Genomic DNA, 13,208 nt, shown 5'->3' with positions numbered 1-13,208 from the left:
CTCTAAACACACGGCAGCACAGTCAGGTGGGCACTAAACAAAAATGAGCTGCACTAATGATGATTTACGTGCTGGATAACCTGCCATAAAGAGTTTATCTTTGATTTTGGGGTATGTTACGGTGTTGCCAAGTTAACCAAACAGCACAACTCATCACCCAAGCCCCAGTGAGGGAGGCAGCAGCTCCAGCTGGGCTCTTGCCAGCGTGGCACCACCAAGATTCTGCACCCACCAAAAGAGCAGCAAGGTTTGGCTGGAAAAATGTGAGAAGTTGAGAGCCCTGTAATCCCAGTTAATAACGAAAAAGATGATTCAGTCATAGAATTAAAGAACAATTTGTCTTGGAAGAGACCTTAAAGTCCATCTTGTTCTTCCCCTTGCCTTGGGCAGGGACACCTTCCATTGTCCCAGGTTGCTCCAAGCCCTGTCCAAGCTGGCCTTGGACCCTGCCAGGGATGGGGCAGCCACAGCTGCTCTGGACAACCTGTACCAGAGAAGAATGTCTTCTTAAAACCTGAGAAAGCTCACAAAAGATTCCCCCCAGCCACAGATGGAGGCAGAGGTTGAGTCCACAAGAGGTTTTTTTTTTCCCCCAGGGGAAACACTCACTGCCCCTATTTCTCAGCTGCAGGTTTGGTTGGGGGAAAGACATTTACTATGACAACAGTCACTTGAAAAGAGCTTTGTGCCACCAAGAAGCTGGATGGAGATTTTCCCTGCTCTGCACGTCAGGACTGTTCCTCCCCTGCCGCACCTCGAGCTGCTGGGAAGATGCCCAGCCTTCCACAGGGAGCACTAGAGCAAAGTTTTGGGGAAAGCAGCGGGTTTGGTGTGCTGGAGTCAGCAGAGAAGGGCACTGTGAGCACAGCTCAGGTGCTGCAGTCCTGGCACAGCCCTGCCCTCCTGCACGGCCGTGTCACACCGGGCAGACAGCAGCGCTGTGAGCAGCAGGGACCTCAGCACCACACCCCAGCCCTCCTCACCTCCACCCCCTTCCCTCCCCTCATCCTCCTCACTCAGAATCAGGGCAGATGCAGAGGTTCAGCAGAGGTCAGGAAAAAACATATTTTTGGTAACAGCAAAGCCAATTTTAGCTCTAACACACCAGCAACAACAACAAAAAAAAGCTTCAGGCAGATACTATATTTGTAATCCAACGGCAAAACATGTTTGCTTGTGTTGACTCTGCACTGTAACACAATTTATATGTTCTGTCTTTAGGGTAATTATTGCTTTAGAATGTTAAAATCGTTCCACCCTAATTAAATCATCATATTAAAAAATCCACTGCCACAGCAAACTTGGGAACAAGTCTGGTTAAGATCACGCGAGTGCACGGATGCTCAGTTGGCAAACCCGCTGCTGAGCCCGCCGGCCACACGGGCGCCACGCTCCAGAATCCCAGACCAAAGGATTCCCAAACCACGGAGGAAACAACAGCCCAGGCTGTCCTGCTGATGGACCTCCAGCCCCACTCATCAAAGGCAGCAGCCCACAGCGGGCAGAGCATCACCTGCATTGCCCAAAATGCATCAGGAGCAGCAGGCGAGCAGCTCAGTGCCCCAGGGATGGGCACCAGGATCTCCTCACTCGCTGCCAGCGCACAGAACCCCACCTCATGTTCCCACATCCACAGAAAGGCTATCAAGGGCACGGTGCCAGCCCGTCCCCTCCAAAGGGTGCCTGCCCAGGTACCACCAGCAGGCACCTCCAGGCACATGGGCTGTGCTGCCTCAGAGCCCTGGCCTCACTCAGGGGGCACAGCCCACCAGCAAGAGCCACCACAGCCCCCAGGAGAACAGGCCACCCCCCTCCAGGTGAAGCACTTTGCTCCTCCAGCTCCTCCTGCCAGCCCCAGCCCCGCTGGCTCCGCTCCCCGTGGCAGTGCTGAGACGCGGAGGAGCACCGGGACTTTCTGACCTGTGAGCAAATATCAAGCGCAGAGCACTCACTTTGGGCAAAATCCTTTAATTCCCTCTGGATCCCCTGGGGGAAGCAGTTATTGATTGCTTTGCTAGCAGCTCGCACACGCTGCGCCGGGCAGCCAGCGCTGCCATCGATAGCGGCTCCGCGGAGGAGCCACGGGGTCACCCCGGAACACGGGGACACGGAGCTGGCCCCAGGCTGTGCCCAGAACCTGCCACAGCCAGGCAGGAACACCTGCCAAAAAATCACAGGGAAATACCTGGGGAAAAACTCCTGGGCCTGCAGAGTCCCTGTGCAGAGGTGAGCTATGCTGTCCCTGGCACAGCCCCTTCCCCACGTGTGGGGGGCAGCTTTGAGTGGGATTTGGACCAGGCTACGAGGCAGGAACATGGGACAGGCAGGCCAGGCAGGTTCCATCACAGGCAAAAGGGAGATGATGGCATTTTTACCAAGTTCCTTTCCCCGTGGTCAAATCAGTTATGAAAATTCACAGGGAAAGGCGGAATTTCGACTGGAGCATCATCCTGACATGACAAACACCAGCCCCAGGAGTCAGGCACGGGTGGCACAGGCAGGTGCTGTCCCTGTTGCCCAAGCACCAGTGCCAGGTACCCAGTGCATCCTGCAGAAACCAGGACAAGGCACGAGTGCTGCCAAAATGACACAGAGCACCCCTCACCCTAGGGACACATGGCCAGAGCAGCCAGGAGACCTGGACACCACACTTCTGCTCACACCAGCAGCGCTCTCCAGCCTGGAGCTGCAAAATCACCAATAAAAGCCTTTGCTGAGCAGCACAGGCACTGAGAACAAGCCCAAACCAGACCCTCCACGACAGCAAATGTCACGCATGGCAAAGCAGGTCAGATTTCCAAGAGAACAGGTGCGCATCTCTTACCTGGGATGATAGAAACGGTGTCTTTCTCCCAGGATACAACGCTAACGTATTCCTGCACTGAGGAGGGGATGAGGCACTTGAAAACAGCCACGTTTCCACGCATCGACCTTTGGTCCTCCACCCGAACGGTGTACGGTTCCCTGAAAACTGTGGAGGAAAGCAGATGGTTGGTAGCATGACAGTGCTGGAGGAAAACACACTTCCTTTTGCTAGAATCCCACGTTTCCCAAACAAACCAGCCCACCCAGCCACACGCTGCTTCCTTCCCAAACACCTTCTCGGGAAAAGGAAGGGATTCTCCGCAGGGGAACGCGGTGCCAGGCTTGGGACAGAGGGACACCACACCACCTGAGCTTGCCAGACTCAGTGTGGGGACCAAGGACATTTTGTAGCTGTAATGTGCATTTCACCTCTGGATGCTGAAAACACATCCTGGGAGAGACAGCCCGTGAGGCAGAGCCTGGGACCCTCCTAAAGCCACTGCAGGGATATTTAAGGCAAGCAGATGACAAATTTCCCAGCTGTGCCACACGTTCCCAGCGTGTGCCTATTTCCCAGGGAGATGCACATCCCTTTGACAGCTCCGTGCTGCTCCCTGGACCAGCAGCAATGCTCCAGGAGCACCCGCTGGGTGAGGTGGACCCACCTCAGCCTCTCCAGCAAGACAAAGAGATGTCACCAGCTCCAGCAACACTCAGACCACAAACTCCTGAAATTTAAGCTCCCTTTTTACTGTGACAATAACTGTGCCCTGTAGGACGCGAGCACGATTGCCACCACGACAAATGCACGCTCACTTTGTCATCTGACGGCTGGCCAGAGCAGGAGCAGCTCAACAAAGCCCTCAGCAGCCCCAAGAGGAAGGTGTTTCCCTGAGTGGGAAGTTGCTGTGGGCATTGTGTCCCACACCTGGCACAGCCGAGCCAGCAGTGGGAGCGTGGCAGCATTTCCAGCCTGGCTCCCTGCGCTTCCAGGGCTCCCTGCTCAGAGATGTGCCACAAGGGCACGGCGAGAAGCCGCTGCGGAAAGGGGCTGCGGCGCCAAAGCAGATTAACCAGCAAAAGCTTCCTTAATCACCTGGAGCTGAGGTTTATTCACAGGCTTTAAAGGCCAGCAGGGACCACGAGGAGCATCCTGGATGTTCCCTGCCACCACGAGCACCGCAGCTGGGAGCAGACCCTGGGCACAGCCCCACTGTGTCCCTGACCCATGCCAGCCCCACAGCCAGGGCTCCAGGCTTTTCCTGCCTGCAGGAATAACCCCCAGGAGGGCAACACCCAACCACACCCAGCCCACTTAAACCTCTCCCCTGGCTGGAGAAATCTGCTCCATGTGGTCGCCAACAGCTTTCCTAAGACTTCCAGAGATTTTTTTTTTCCCCCTCATATTTTCAGTTTCTGCAGCATTTTATTTAATTGCTTGCTTTCTCCAGCTGTAACTGGCTCTCTGTGCTGCACTGCCATTGGGAAGCACTGGAGAGTGACTGGGATGTGGGATGGCCAGGAGGGAGCAGCAGCTGGGGAACGTTCCACGACCATTTCCACTGCCAGAAAGCCAGGGCAGCTCCAGGAGCTGGAGACATGCTGGAGACCCCACTGGATCCACATCTCCTGCTAACAGAGAGAGGCTGAGCTCCCAGCCCAACAGCAGGGGTGTGTTCAGTCCTGGATGGAGAGGGGATGAGGGCCAGGATTCCCTCTCTGGGACCCCAGCAGAGCCAACCCCACCGTGCCCACATGAGGAGAGCAGCAGCTCCACGTTTACTGCACCCCATCTGCTCCTCCACCATGCTGTGGTTTATAGGTAACCTGAGAGTGCTGGTAAATAATTCACTCTGCAGAAGGGGGTTAATACCAATTTACTCCATAGTACAAGGCATTAAAATAAAAAACCCTGTAGTCACTTCTGTCACGTTCCCTCTGCTAGCCCCACTTTTAATAGGTTACATAATGAAGCCATTCCTGGGCTATTAGCCCTCCTCAGCCTGGTCAATAATTTACTATAATGGCTTTTGGAATCAGCTCTTTGCCATATTCCTCCTTTTTATTTATTTTTCCTTTTTTTTTTATTTTTTTTTATTCTTAATAAGCCTTGGCAAGCTGAGGCTGGGTGCTTCAGTGGGAACTGGGCTGTGGGACACTGAGGGGGACCCCAGCATGGACAGATGTGGCCCAGCCCCTCCCACAGCTGCAAAAAGCCTCTGTAAGTGCTTGGGTGAGACCATCCCGGTTCAAGGGGAGAGGAACTCTCCTGCCACCCGGCTGCAGCCACACCGTGTTCTCCAGACACCCAACGCTCTGCCCTGCTCCATCCTGCTGCAAGAACCCGACGCAGCAGCCCTGGTTCTGCACGGGACGGGCAGAGCAGGGGGAAACCAGCCCCTGGTGCAAAGCCCACAGGGAGCTCCTACCTGCTTTAACACGGATATTTGGGCTCCTGATTTTGCCAGCCGAGTTCTCTGCGGTGCAGAAGTAGTCGTTGTCGTGGATAAAGCTATTGAAGGCTGATGGCGAGAAGGGGTAGAGCTGCAAAGTCCCATTGGCATGGACATGCCGGATGTGGGGCACATCGTAGATGTCGTCACCTGTGGCCAGGTACCACCGAAGGACGGCGCTGGGTGACCCTGCTGCCGGGCAGGGGATCACCACCCCCACTGTGCTGGAGAAGGTGACCTGCTGCAGGGAGTCGTTCACAAAGTAGAGGCTGGTTCCAACATCTTCAGCGTGTGCTGTGGACAAAGCAGAGGCCACAGTGGCGGGGGGGTCACCGCAGGGATCACCTGGTGGCACACAGACCCCCCGAGCCCTGCGTGCGGCGGAGCAGGGGAGCGCAGGAGCGTCCCTGCACGGCTGGAAGCACGCAGGCCACCTTCACAGGCCAGCGCTCCTGCTGCCAGCACGGATCAGGCATCACAGGCACCTCGGTGGCCAGCCGGGGGCTGTGCAGGCCCATGGGACACCCCGGGCAGCCCCCGAGGCTTCCCCAGGGTGCCCGGCCCAGAGCCCCGGGGACACAAGCAGCAGCGCTGTTCCTCCTGCCAGACTCGACATTCCGTGAGCTCCCAGCCCAGAGCAGCCCCAGCCAGCAGCCCCGGGACCCCCAGCACAGCAGTGCCAGCACACCCAGTGCACATCACTGCCAGGCAGGGCAGACACCTCCCCTGCCTCCCTGCCACTGCCTCCCAACCAGGAGAGGGGCTGGAAAACCGGGATCAGAGCTGCTCCTCTCCACCAGAGCCACAGGGAGGGAAGGCCAGGCCCACCCTGCCCTCAGCCTGAGCCGCTCCCGGGCATCCCTGCACCATCCACACAGGCCTGAGGTGGGTTCTGGCCACAGTCCAGGCAGAGCTTGTGGCCACCTGCATGTCCAGGAGCAGCTCTCACCGCTGGAGAACAGAACTTCCCTTCTTGGGAAGTAGGGAATGGACCTCCGCACCCAACTCCTGCGGTCCCTCCTTCCCGCTCTCCAGGACCACCCCTTCCCAACCCAAGCCAGCAAAATTGGCTATAAATAAGGATGAGGAGGGCCCCAGTCACTTAGATCCGCTTTCTTTTTTTAGCTGCACTCTTTCCAAGTGGGCGGAAGGACAGGGATCTGGGAAGGGCCCTCGGCGGGTGTATTAATAGCTGCGGCTGAGCGCACGCCCGTGCTGCCGCAGAGCCAATAAGCAGATCAGCACCGTGCCGCCGGTTCAGAACGAGCCACGGGGGACCCTCCCTGACCTCGATTCCTTAACTTGGGGAGGAGGGGACGGCAGCAGGGGGGAGAAGGAAAGCCTCATCCGCACGCCTCAGCTCCGGAGGTGGCCACTTGCCCTGGGAAGAGCCGGTTGAATGGCCATGGTTGCTCCATCTCCAAGCCAAGCTTCTCCAGCCAAGTGTCTGTCCTGCCTCGGAGCTGGGCCACCAACCCAATCCTCAGCTGGCTCAGGATGGGACACCCTGAGACACCTCAGCCCTTCTGGGAGCAGAGTCCTCTCCATCCTTCTCCCAGCTGGATTACAACCTCATGCCTCTTCCAGCATCTTACTCTTGCTCCCTGTGTGCGCCGCTCGGAACCATCCCCAAAAACGACCGGGTTTCCTCCTGTGCCCGCTGGGAGCCCTCTGTGCCACAGAAGGGATGAGCTGACAGCGAGGTCCAGCTGTGCCACCACACGAGACAACCAATTTAGAGGTCACGAAATCATCTCCTTGTCTCCCCACTCACCAACTCCCTGTGTCCACACACAGGTGGAAGGAGACAAAGCCATTTATTTTTCCTTCCCTGGCTGACAAGCACCAAAGATGGACAGACAGAGGAGCAAAGCTCCAGCCGAGCCTCTGCGGAGCCACGGGGCCACCGCTCGGCCCTGCAGATGTCATTTTGTGACATCTCCAGGCTGGTTTGTCGTCGTGAATCAGCATTTCCCTTCATCCCAGCAGCGCGGTGCTTCTCCCAAATACATGAAAGGGGAAAAAAACGCACATTTGCAGGCAGAGGAAGGGAAACAAAGCCTGCACGAGCAGCACAGAGCTATTTGTGGCTAAGCCTGAGCTGAGCAGAAGATGGCTGGAGCCAGGGCACAGCAAAAACCACCTTCAGCCTGGCTTTGGACCAAGGACACCTGGCTGTGCCCTGTGCTCCATCCAGGATCTCTCCCCAGATCCCACATTACAGCTTGGGAAAGCTCCTGGAGCACCCAGAGCCGGGGAAACATCTTCATCCTCGGCAGCACCAGGAGGGTTCAGAGCTGGACGGGTGAGGGGCTGGGGTGAGGAGTGGAAAAATACCTCATAAACAGGGAAATTCAGATTACCCATAAAGCTTTTTCAGGTCAAAGGGGGAAAGGGATTTTTAATAGAAAATGGAGGTTATGGGATTGGCAATAGTTATGTGACAGACGTATAGAGTTAAATCCCCATAATCTCCTTTACCATTTAGCATTGAGCACCATCCTAATTCCATGTTTCATAAAACTGTCTCCAAATCACTGGGAGAGATTAAAAATTTAGAAATAGCACAGCAATATTTTTAAACCAGAAATCACTGCTCACATCTGGTCAGATGTGCTGACCCTAACCTACATATCGAGGGCATAAATTCACATGAACCTGAAGAGAGGAGGCTGGGGGAGCTGAGATGGAAGAGTTTCTGCTGGGAATGCAGCCTGGAGCCCAGCCTGGCTCCAGCTGGGAGCTGCACCGAGCCCAGCACAGGGCTGGACACTCGGGCTGCCTCTGAAATGCAGGTGCTTCAAGTTATCAGAGCTCAATCTTCCTAAATTGTGGTAAATTACAACCTAGAGGTATTGAAATATTAATATCTCTATTCGAGCTGGGAGAAGCAAGTCATTTTGCTATCATCCCTGTGGAATATTTACAAGCCTCGGTGGCTGGACTTCCCAAACTCCAGCACCTCCAGTGACACAGCAAAGCACTGGGCTGTTCTGCAAGCAGCTGCTTGCTCCAGAGAGGGGCCACAAGCTGTCCCCAGGATGTGTCACCCTCTCTGGGAGAGGTGCAGGTGTGTGTCCTGCCCAGCAGCTCAAAACTCCCCAGGGAAGAGCCCATCCTTTTCGAAGGAGCAGATTTAGGAGCAGTCTCAGACAAGGACCGGCTTCGTGCCAGCCAGGGCTTTTCCTCCTGAGATAAGAGGCTTTTCCTGCTCTCTGTGCACGTCCATCACCTGTGCTGGCAGCACACAGCCAGCCCCGAGCCCACCCAAAGCAAGTCCCTCAGAGCTGAGCACGGTCCTTTAGCTGGGTGGAAACAGAGCCGGGAAAATGCTGAAGAATTGGTGTTTGAAGGGGGCTGATGCCATGCCCTGGGCAGGCACCGGACTGGAGCTCACATCTCCCCACTGGCAGCAACTTTTCTGAGACCCTCTCCCTGATGCTGGTGGTCTGACCTGCCCACCCCAGCGCTCCTCCAAGGCTGGTGAGGAGCCACCAGGGCTCTCCCCAGGGAAATCCTCATCCCTGGGGCTCCAAAGGGGCTGGAGGGACCGCCAGGGTTTCCCCCAGCCCCCGGCTGAGGAGGGCTGCGGGGATGCTGAGGAGAGCAGCCGGCTAATGGCCACCTCGCAGCTCATTTATTATCCTCATTAAAGGTGTTTGACACCTGCCCTGCTCAAGGAGAAAGTGAACCCAAGCTTGGCACGCGCTGGGCTGGGAATCACAGGTAGGTGGCAAGTCCTGATCGCTCCTCCGTGCTGGAGAGAGGACAGTAACTCCATCACACGCTGCCTGCACGTTCGGAACAGCCTCCCCGGAACGAGCTTCCCCCAAGCCCTCATCCCAGGACACCCCCAGCAGCCTCTGCTAAACAAGAGAGTGACCCTGGGGCTGGTGGAGCGAGACGTGGCGCTTCCAAGCACCCTGGAGGGGATGAGGAGGGCAGCAGCCGAGGCTGGTCCCTTCCAAGGGGAGCTCAGAGGTGCCTGGGAGAGCAGCACATCCTCCCGGGATGTCACCTCCCCACCCAAAGGGTTAAAGCCATGATTCCCTCACTCTGTGCCCTTCAGGAACCCACCTCAGGGGGGTGGAAGTCGTGTCAGGAAATGCCAGGCAGGGCCTGGGGCGCTCAGCTGGTGCCCAGCACGATGGCAGGTACCTGCCAGAGCATCTTCCCTGCCCTGGCACTGCGATGTGGCTGCCACACGAGTCCCACCCTCCCTGGCAGCACAGCCCCTCTGGCTCGGGCACCACGGTCCTTCCAGACCCGACAAAGCAAAGAGGGAGCAAAGGAGAACCCGCCTCTGGTCCTCTGTGGGTGAGGGCATGGCTCAAACATGCTCCAAGCGCCTGCTCCTTAATGCATCTGCATGGAAATTAGGGCCTGAACCACCTCCAGCAATTACGACAGCACCCAGGCTGAGGCTGTAACCCTTGCCTGGGAAAAAAAAAACTCTCCCGGCTGGATTCCTGCTTGCTGAACCTCCCGTGGCAGCTCCTGACAGGTACCAGCCCCACCACACCATCCACACAGGGGATAACCCAGAGCTGGACATCCCCCAGCCCTGCCCCACCTCCCGAGCCCCCCAGCCTGGGGACCCTCAGCTCTGGGGGTGAGGAACAAGCCCAGGGACCACAGGTCAGGGCCTCTCCCTCCTCTTCCAGAGCCCAGCTCTGTGCCTTGGCCACGATGAACACAACGCCTGAGGTCCCAAGGGGACATCTGGTGACATTTCCCATCCAAAGTGACAGCACCGTGTCCCCAGGGAGGTCAAACGAGTGGGCACGAGGGGTGGGCAAGGGGACACACCAGAGGCCACGCACGCCTGGCCCCAGGCTCCCTCCCCAATGGCCAGACCATGCTCCCAAAGCATCACAACCCACTGGGCGGCTTTGCAAGGTGGAGACCAGGGTTCCCAGCATGCAGCCGACGGCAGAACACATCTGGGCCAGCTCTGCCAGCTCCTCACCTCCTCCCCGTCCCCTCCCAGCCGTGCTCGCTCCCCTCTCAGGGCCAGGAGCCGCCGCAGCCCTTCCCAGGCGCAGCTGGGAGCAAGCAGGAACACCAGCCTGGAAATGGAATTCCTGAGTGTTTGGTACAGCTCTGCTGGCGGATGATGGCGGCGACACGCAGCCTGCGTGCGCTGGGGGACATTTCTGCGGGATCCACGAGCGGTGAAAGGGTGACTCCCAAACCCAGGATTATGTAAAGATGAAGCGCTGGCTATAACCGAGATTTCAGAGGCAAGGAACGCTCTGCACCCAGAGCTGCCACCGCACGTCCTCCCTGAACAGCAGCACCGTGACGGCTGCAGCGACGGAGCGCCGTCCTCCTTCGTGCCCACCATGGAAGTCGCACCTATTACCGTGCTGCCTGCCTGCCTGCCAGGTGCCTCCGTGGCATCCGAGGCGCGGTTCAGCCTCGCGCGCTGCCATGTCACAATTCCTGCCACAAACACTTCCAGCTTTATTCTTGCCCTCGGCTCGCCAGCTGCTCCAGAGAAGGATGGAGCGCTGCTCATCCATCCCCTCCCAGCACGGGGCTGAGATCCCAGCACCCCAACACCGAGGTGCTGGAGCCGCGGCTGCCCCAGGCTGTGCCCCAAGCTCCCAGGCTGCCTCCAGCTCTAGGAAGGGCTGTTCCACAGCACATCCCTGGCACTCGCCCCTCGTGCAAGGCACAGCCTCTTCCTGCAGAGGACAAACACCAGGAACATCAGGCTTGCCTTTATCCACTCCCCATCCCAAGGCAGGAGCAGCCCAAAGGCCACGCCAGGCGCAGGTAAAGGCTCTGGGCGAGCCGCCATGGTGCCTCCTGGTGCTGGGAAATTTTGGCAGGATAAACAAGAGCCGGGCACGGCGAGGAGCTGAGCACTGCAGGCTTCTCCTCCGTGCATTTAATGAGGTTTCCATGTTTCATTTCAGAGACAAACGAGCGCTGTGCCACACTGGGGGGCCGAGATGGGAGAGATTAGAAACCGCGAGCTGCACCGTTCGCTGCGCCCAACGCGGGAACATCATGTAAATATAATGCCAATATAAATCAGGCGGCAGAGCCATCCAGCAGCATCACGCAGGGAGACACTTCCCTGGCTCCCAGCCTCTCAGTTGTGACCAGTCCGTTCCTCAGCGCACCGCTCGCCTCCCCTCTGCCTGGCTGCTTTCCCTCGCACTGCCAGACCATCTTGCTGCTCAACTCTCAGCTTGCCAACCACCTATTTCTGTTTATTTTATCAACAGGGGCAGAAATAAGCAGCTACAGCCCATCAAGGGAATTCTAAACTTCAGGGGTCCCTTGGATCAAATGTTTATCTGCTTTCGGTTTCTACTTGAGCTCTTGTTCTACAGCAGGAGCATGTTAAAAGGATGTGCTTCGATGCCCAGAAATATTAAGTATCTGAAAGGTTTATCATGCATTAAGCAATTCATTTTTTTTTTATCCTATTATTCTAATGAAACTTCCATTGTATTGCTGTCCTCTCTCTGGAACCACTTCACGTTAACACTTTGCATCACCAGGACTGTTCGATGCTGAAGATCTCTCCTTTTTTTTTTTTTTTTTTAAGAAATAAAATGTAAAACGAGGCCACGAGGAGTTCTGCTAATGGAGGCTTTTAATTTGCTCTTCTCCGAAGAGATAGCTCTGTGGGAAGAGATCCCTTTTCCAAGAAGCTGGGGTTGAGAAGATGCAAAAAGCAATAACCCAGTGCAGCTCTTTATTATTTTGACTATTGGGGGTCGAAAGGAATCATGGCATCCTCGATGGTTATTTGTTTCCAGGTTTGTTTTTTTCCTTTTAGCACAGGAAAAAATGCAAATGTAAGCAAAGCAGACGCTGGCACGTTCAGCTCAGCAGATCTGAAGCACAATAGCGATTTTGGGTAAAGCTCCCAAAAGCAGCTTCACCCCAGCTCGAATAAAGCAGCAATTCCATAATTAATAATTGATGGAATAATTGATCATCACCGCACAACTGGACAGGGTGCCCTATTAAAGCTCAGTAAATATTTTTCATTGGATTAACGTTCAGCTAACGGGGTAATGTAATGGGCAGCAAGAGAGGTCTCATGCAAGGAAGCAGCTCCGTCCCCTTTCTTTCACTTTCCTCATTTCCTAAAATTTCCCCCTTGCTGTTCTCAAATGTCAGAGACGATAATTAGGGCAAATGTCATTTGCCATCCTCCGAGTAGACAATTTTCCAAGAGGTGGGCGCTTCCAGCATTGCATCCGCAGGTCGGGTCGTGGGCAAAGAGGTAATTTATTACAGAAACATAATTAAAAATTCCCGCAGATCCGGAAATGGGCAATTCCTTTATGTAACACGGATCGATTGTTGTAACAAACGCAGTGGGATTTAAGTGCCCGTGCTCCACGCAGCTCCTGCCTCTCTTTAATTGCATCTAGAGCAGAGACTCGGTTAGAGTATCACCTCGCTGGATGTAGGCAGCATCCACTTAATGCCCAACTTTAAATTAATCTGTAATCTTCCAGCGTGTGTCTCCTTGACACGCTCGTTCCATGATTCTCCCCATCCCCCCCACACATGTATGATTTATCTATAATCTGATTGATGTCAAGCCGTTGGGTTACACTTCACACAGCATTCCTAGGGGGAAGGATGCGAATTTTAAGGCATCGCTGGGTTTCGCCGGCTGACGGGATCAGACCGAGAAGCGCTCGGGGGACCCGGAGCGCTCGGTCCCTGCGCGGCCCCGCCGGAGGATGCTGCGCCCGTCGGTGCGGGGTCCCGGCCGCTGCTGCCACCGCCGCCCCGGGGGCTCCGCGGCGGAGCCGCTCCGGGATGCGCCGGCAGCCACCGGCCCCGCTCCGCGCAGCGAGCCCCGCGCTCCGCCGCGCCGTCCGGGGAGAGCGCTCCGGGAGAGCGCACCGACAATCCCGGGCACTCGGGAGGGCGCAGCGAGAGCGCGGCACCCTGGGGAGGGCGCACCGA

At 56.4% G+C, this 13,208-nt stretch overlaps 1 protein-coding gene across 1 annotated transcript in view; it reads right to left on the bottom strand.

Moving 5' to 3' along the window:
- The window catches only part of DSCAML1 (DS cell adhesion molecule like 1), a 91,791-nt gene that overhangs the window by 78,184 nt on the left and 399 nt on the right, over positions 1 to 13,208 (bottom strand). Inside the window, exons 2-3 of the mRNA XM_005531077.3 lie at positions 5,235 to 5,552; positions 2,825 to 2,971 (exon numbers count right to left, since the gene is read on the bottom strand). Coding sequence (XP_005531134.1) covers positions 2,825 to 2,971; positions 5,235 to 5,552 — 465 coding nt within the window. The remainder of the gene's footprint in view (positions 1 to 2,824; positions 2,972 to 5,234; positions 5,553 to 13,208) is intronic.

This window comes from Pseudopodoces humilis, chromosome 25 (genome assembly GCF_049639895.1).
Source record: "Pseudopodoces humilis isolate 2021_Gansu_Grassland_sample_001 chromosome 25, ASM4963989v1, whole genome shotgun sequence".
Taxonomy (NCBI): domain Eukaryota; kingdom Metazoa; phylum Chordata; class Aves; order Passeriformes; family Paridae; genus Pseudopodoces; species Pseudopodoces humilis.
This window is presented reverse-complemented; position numbering and strand designations above follow the sequence as displayed.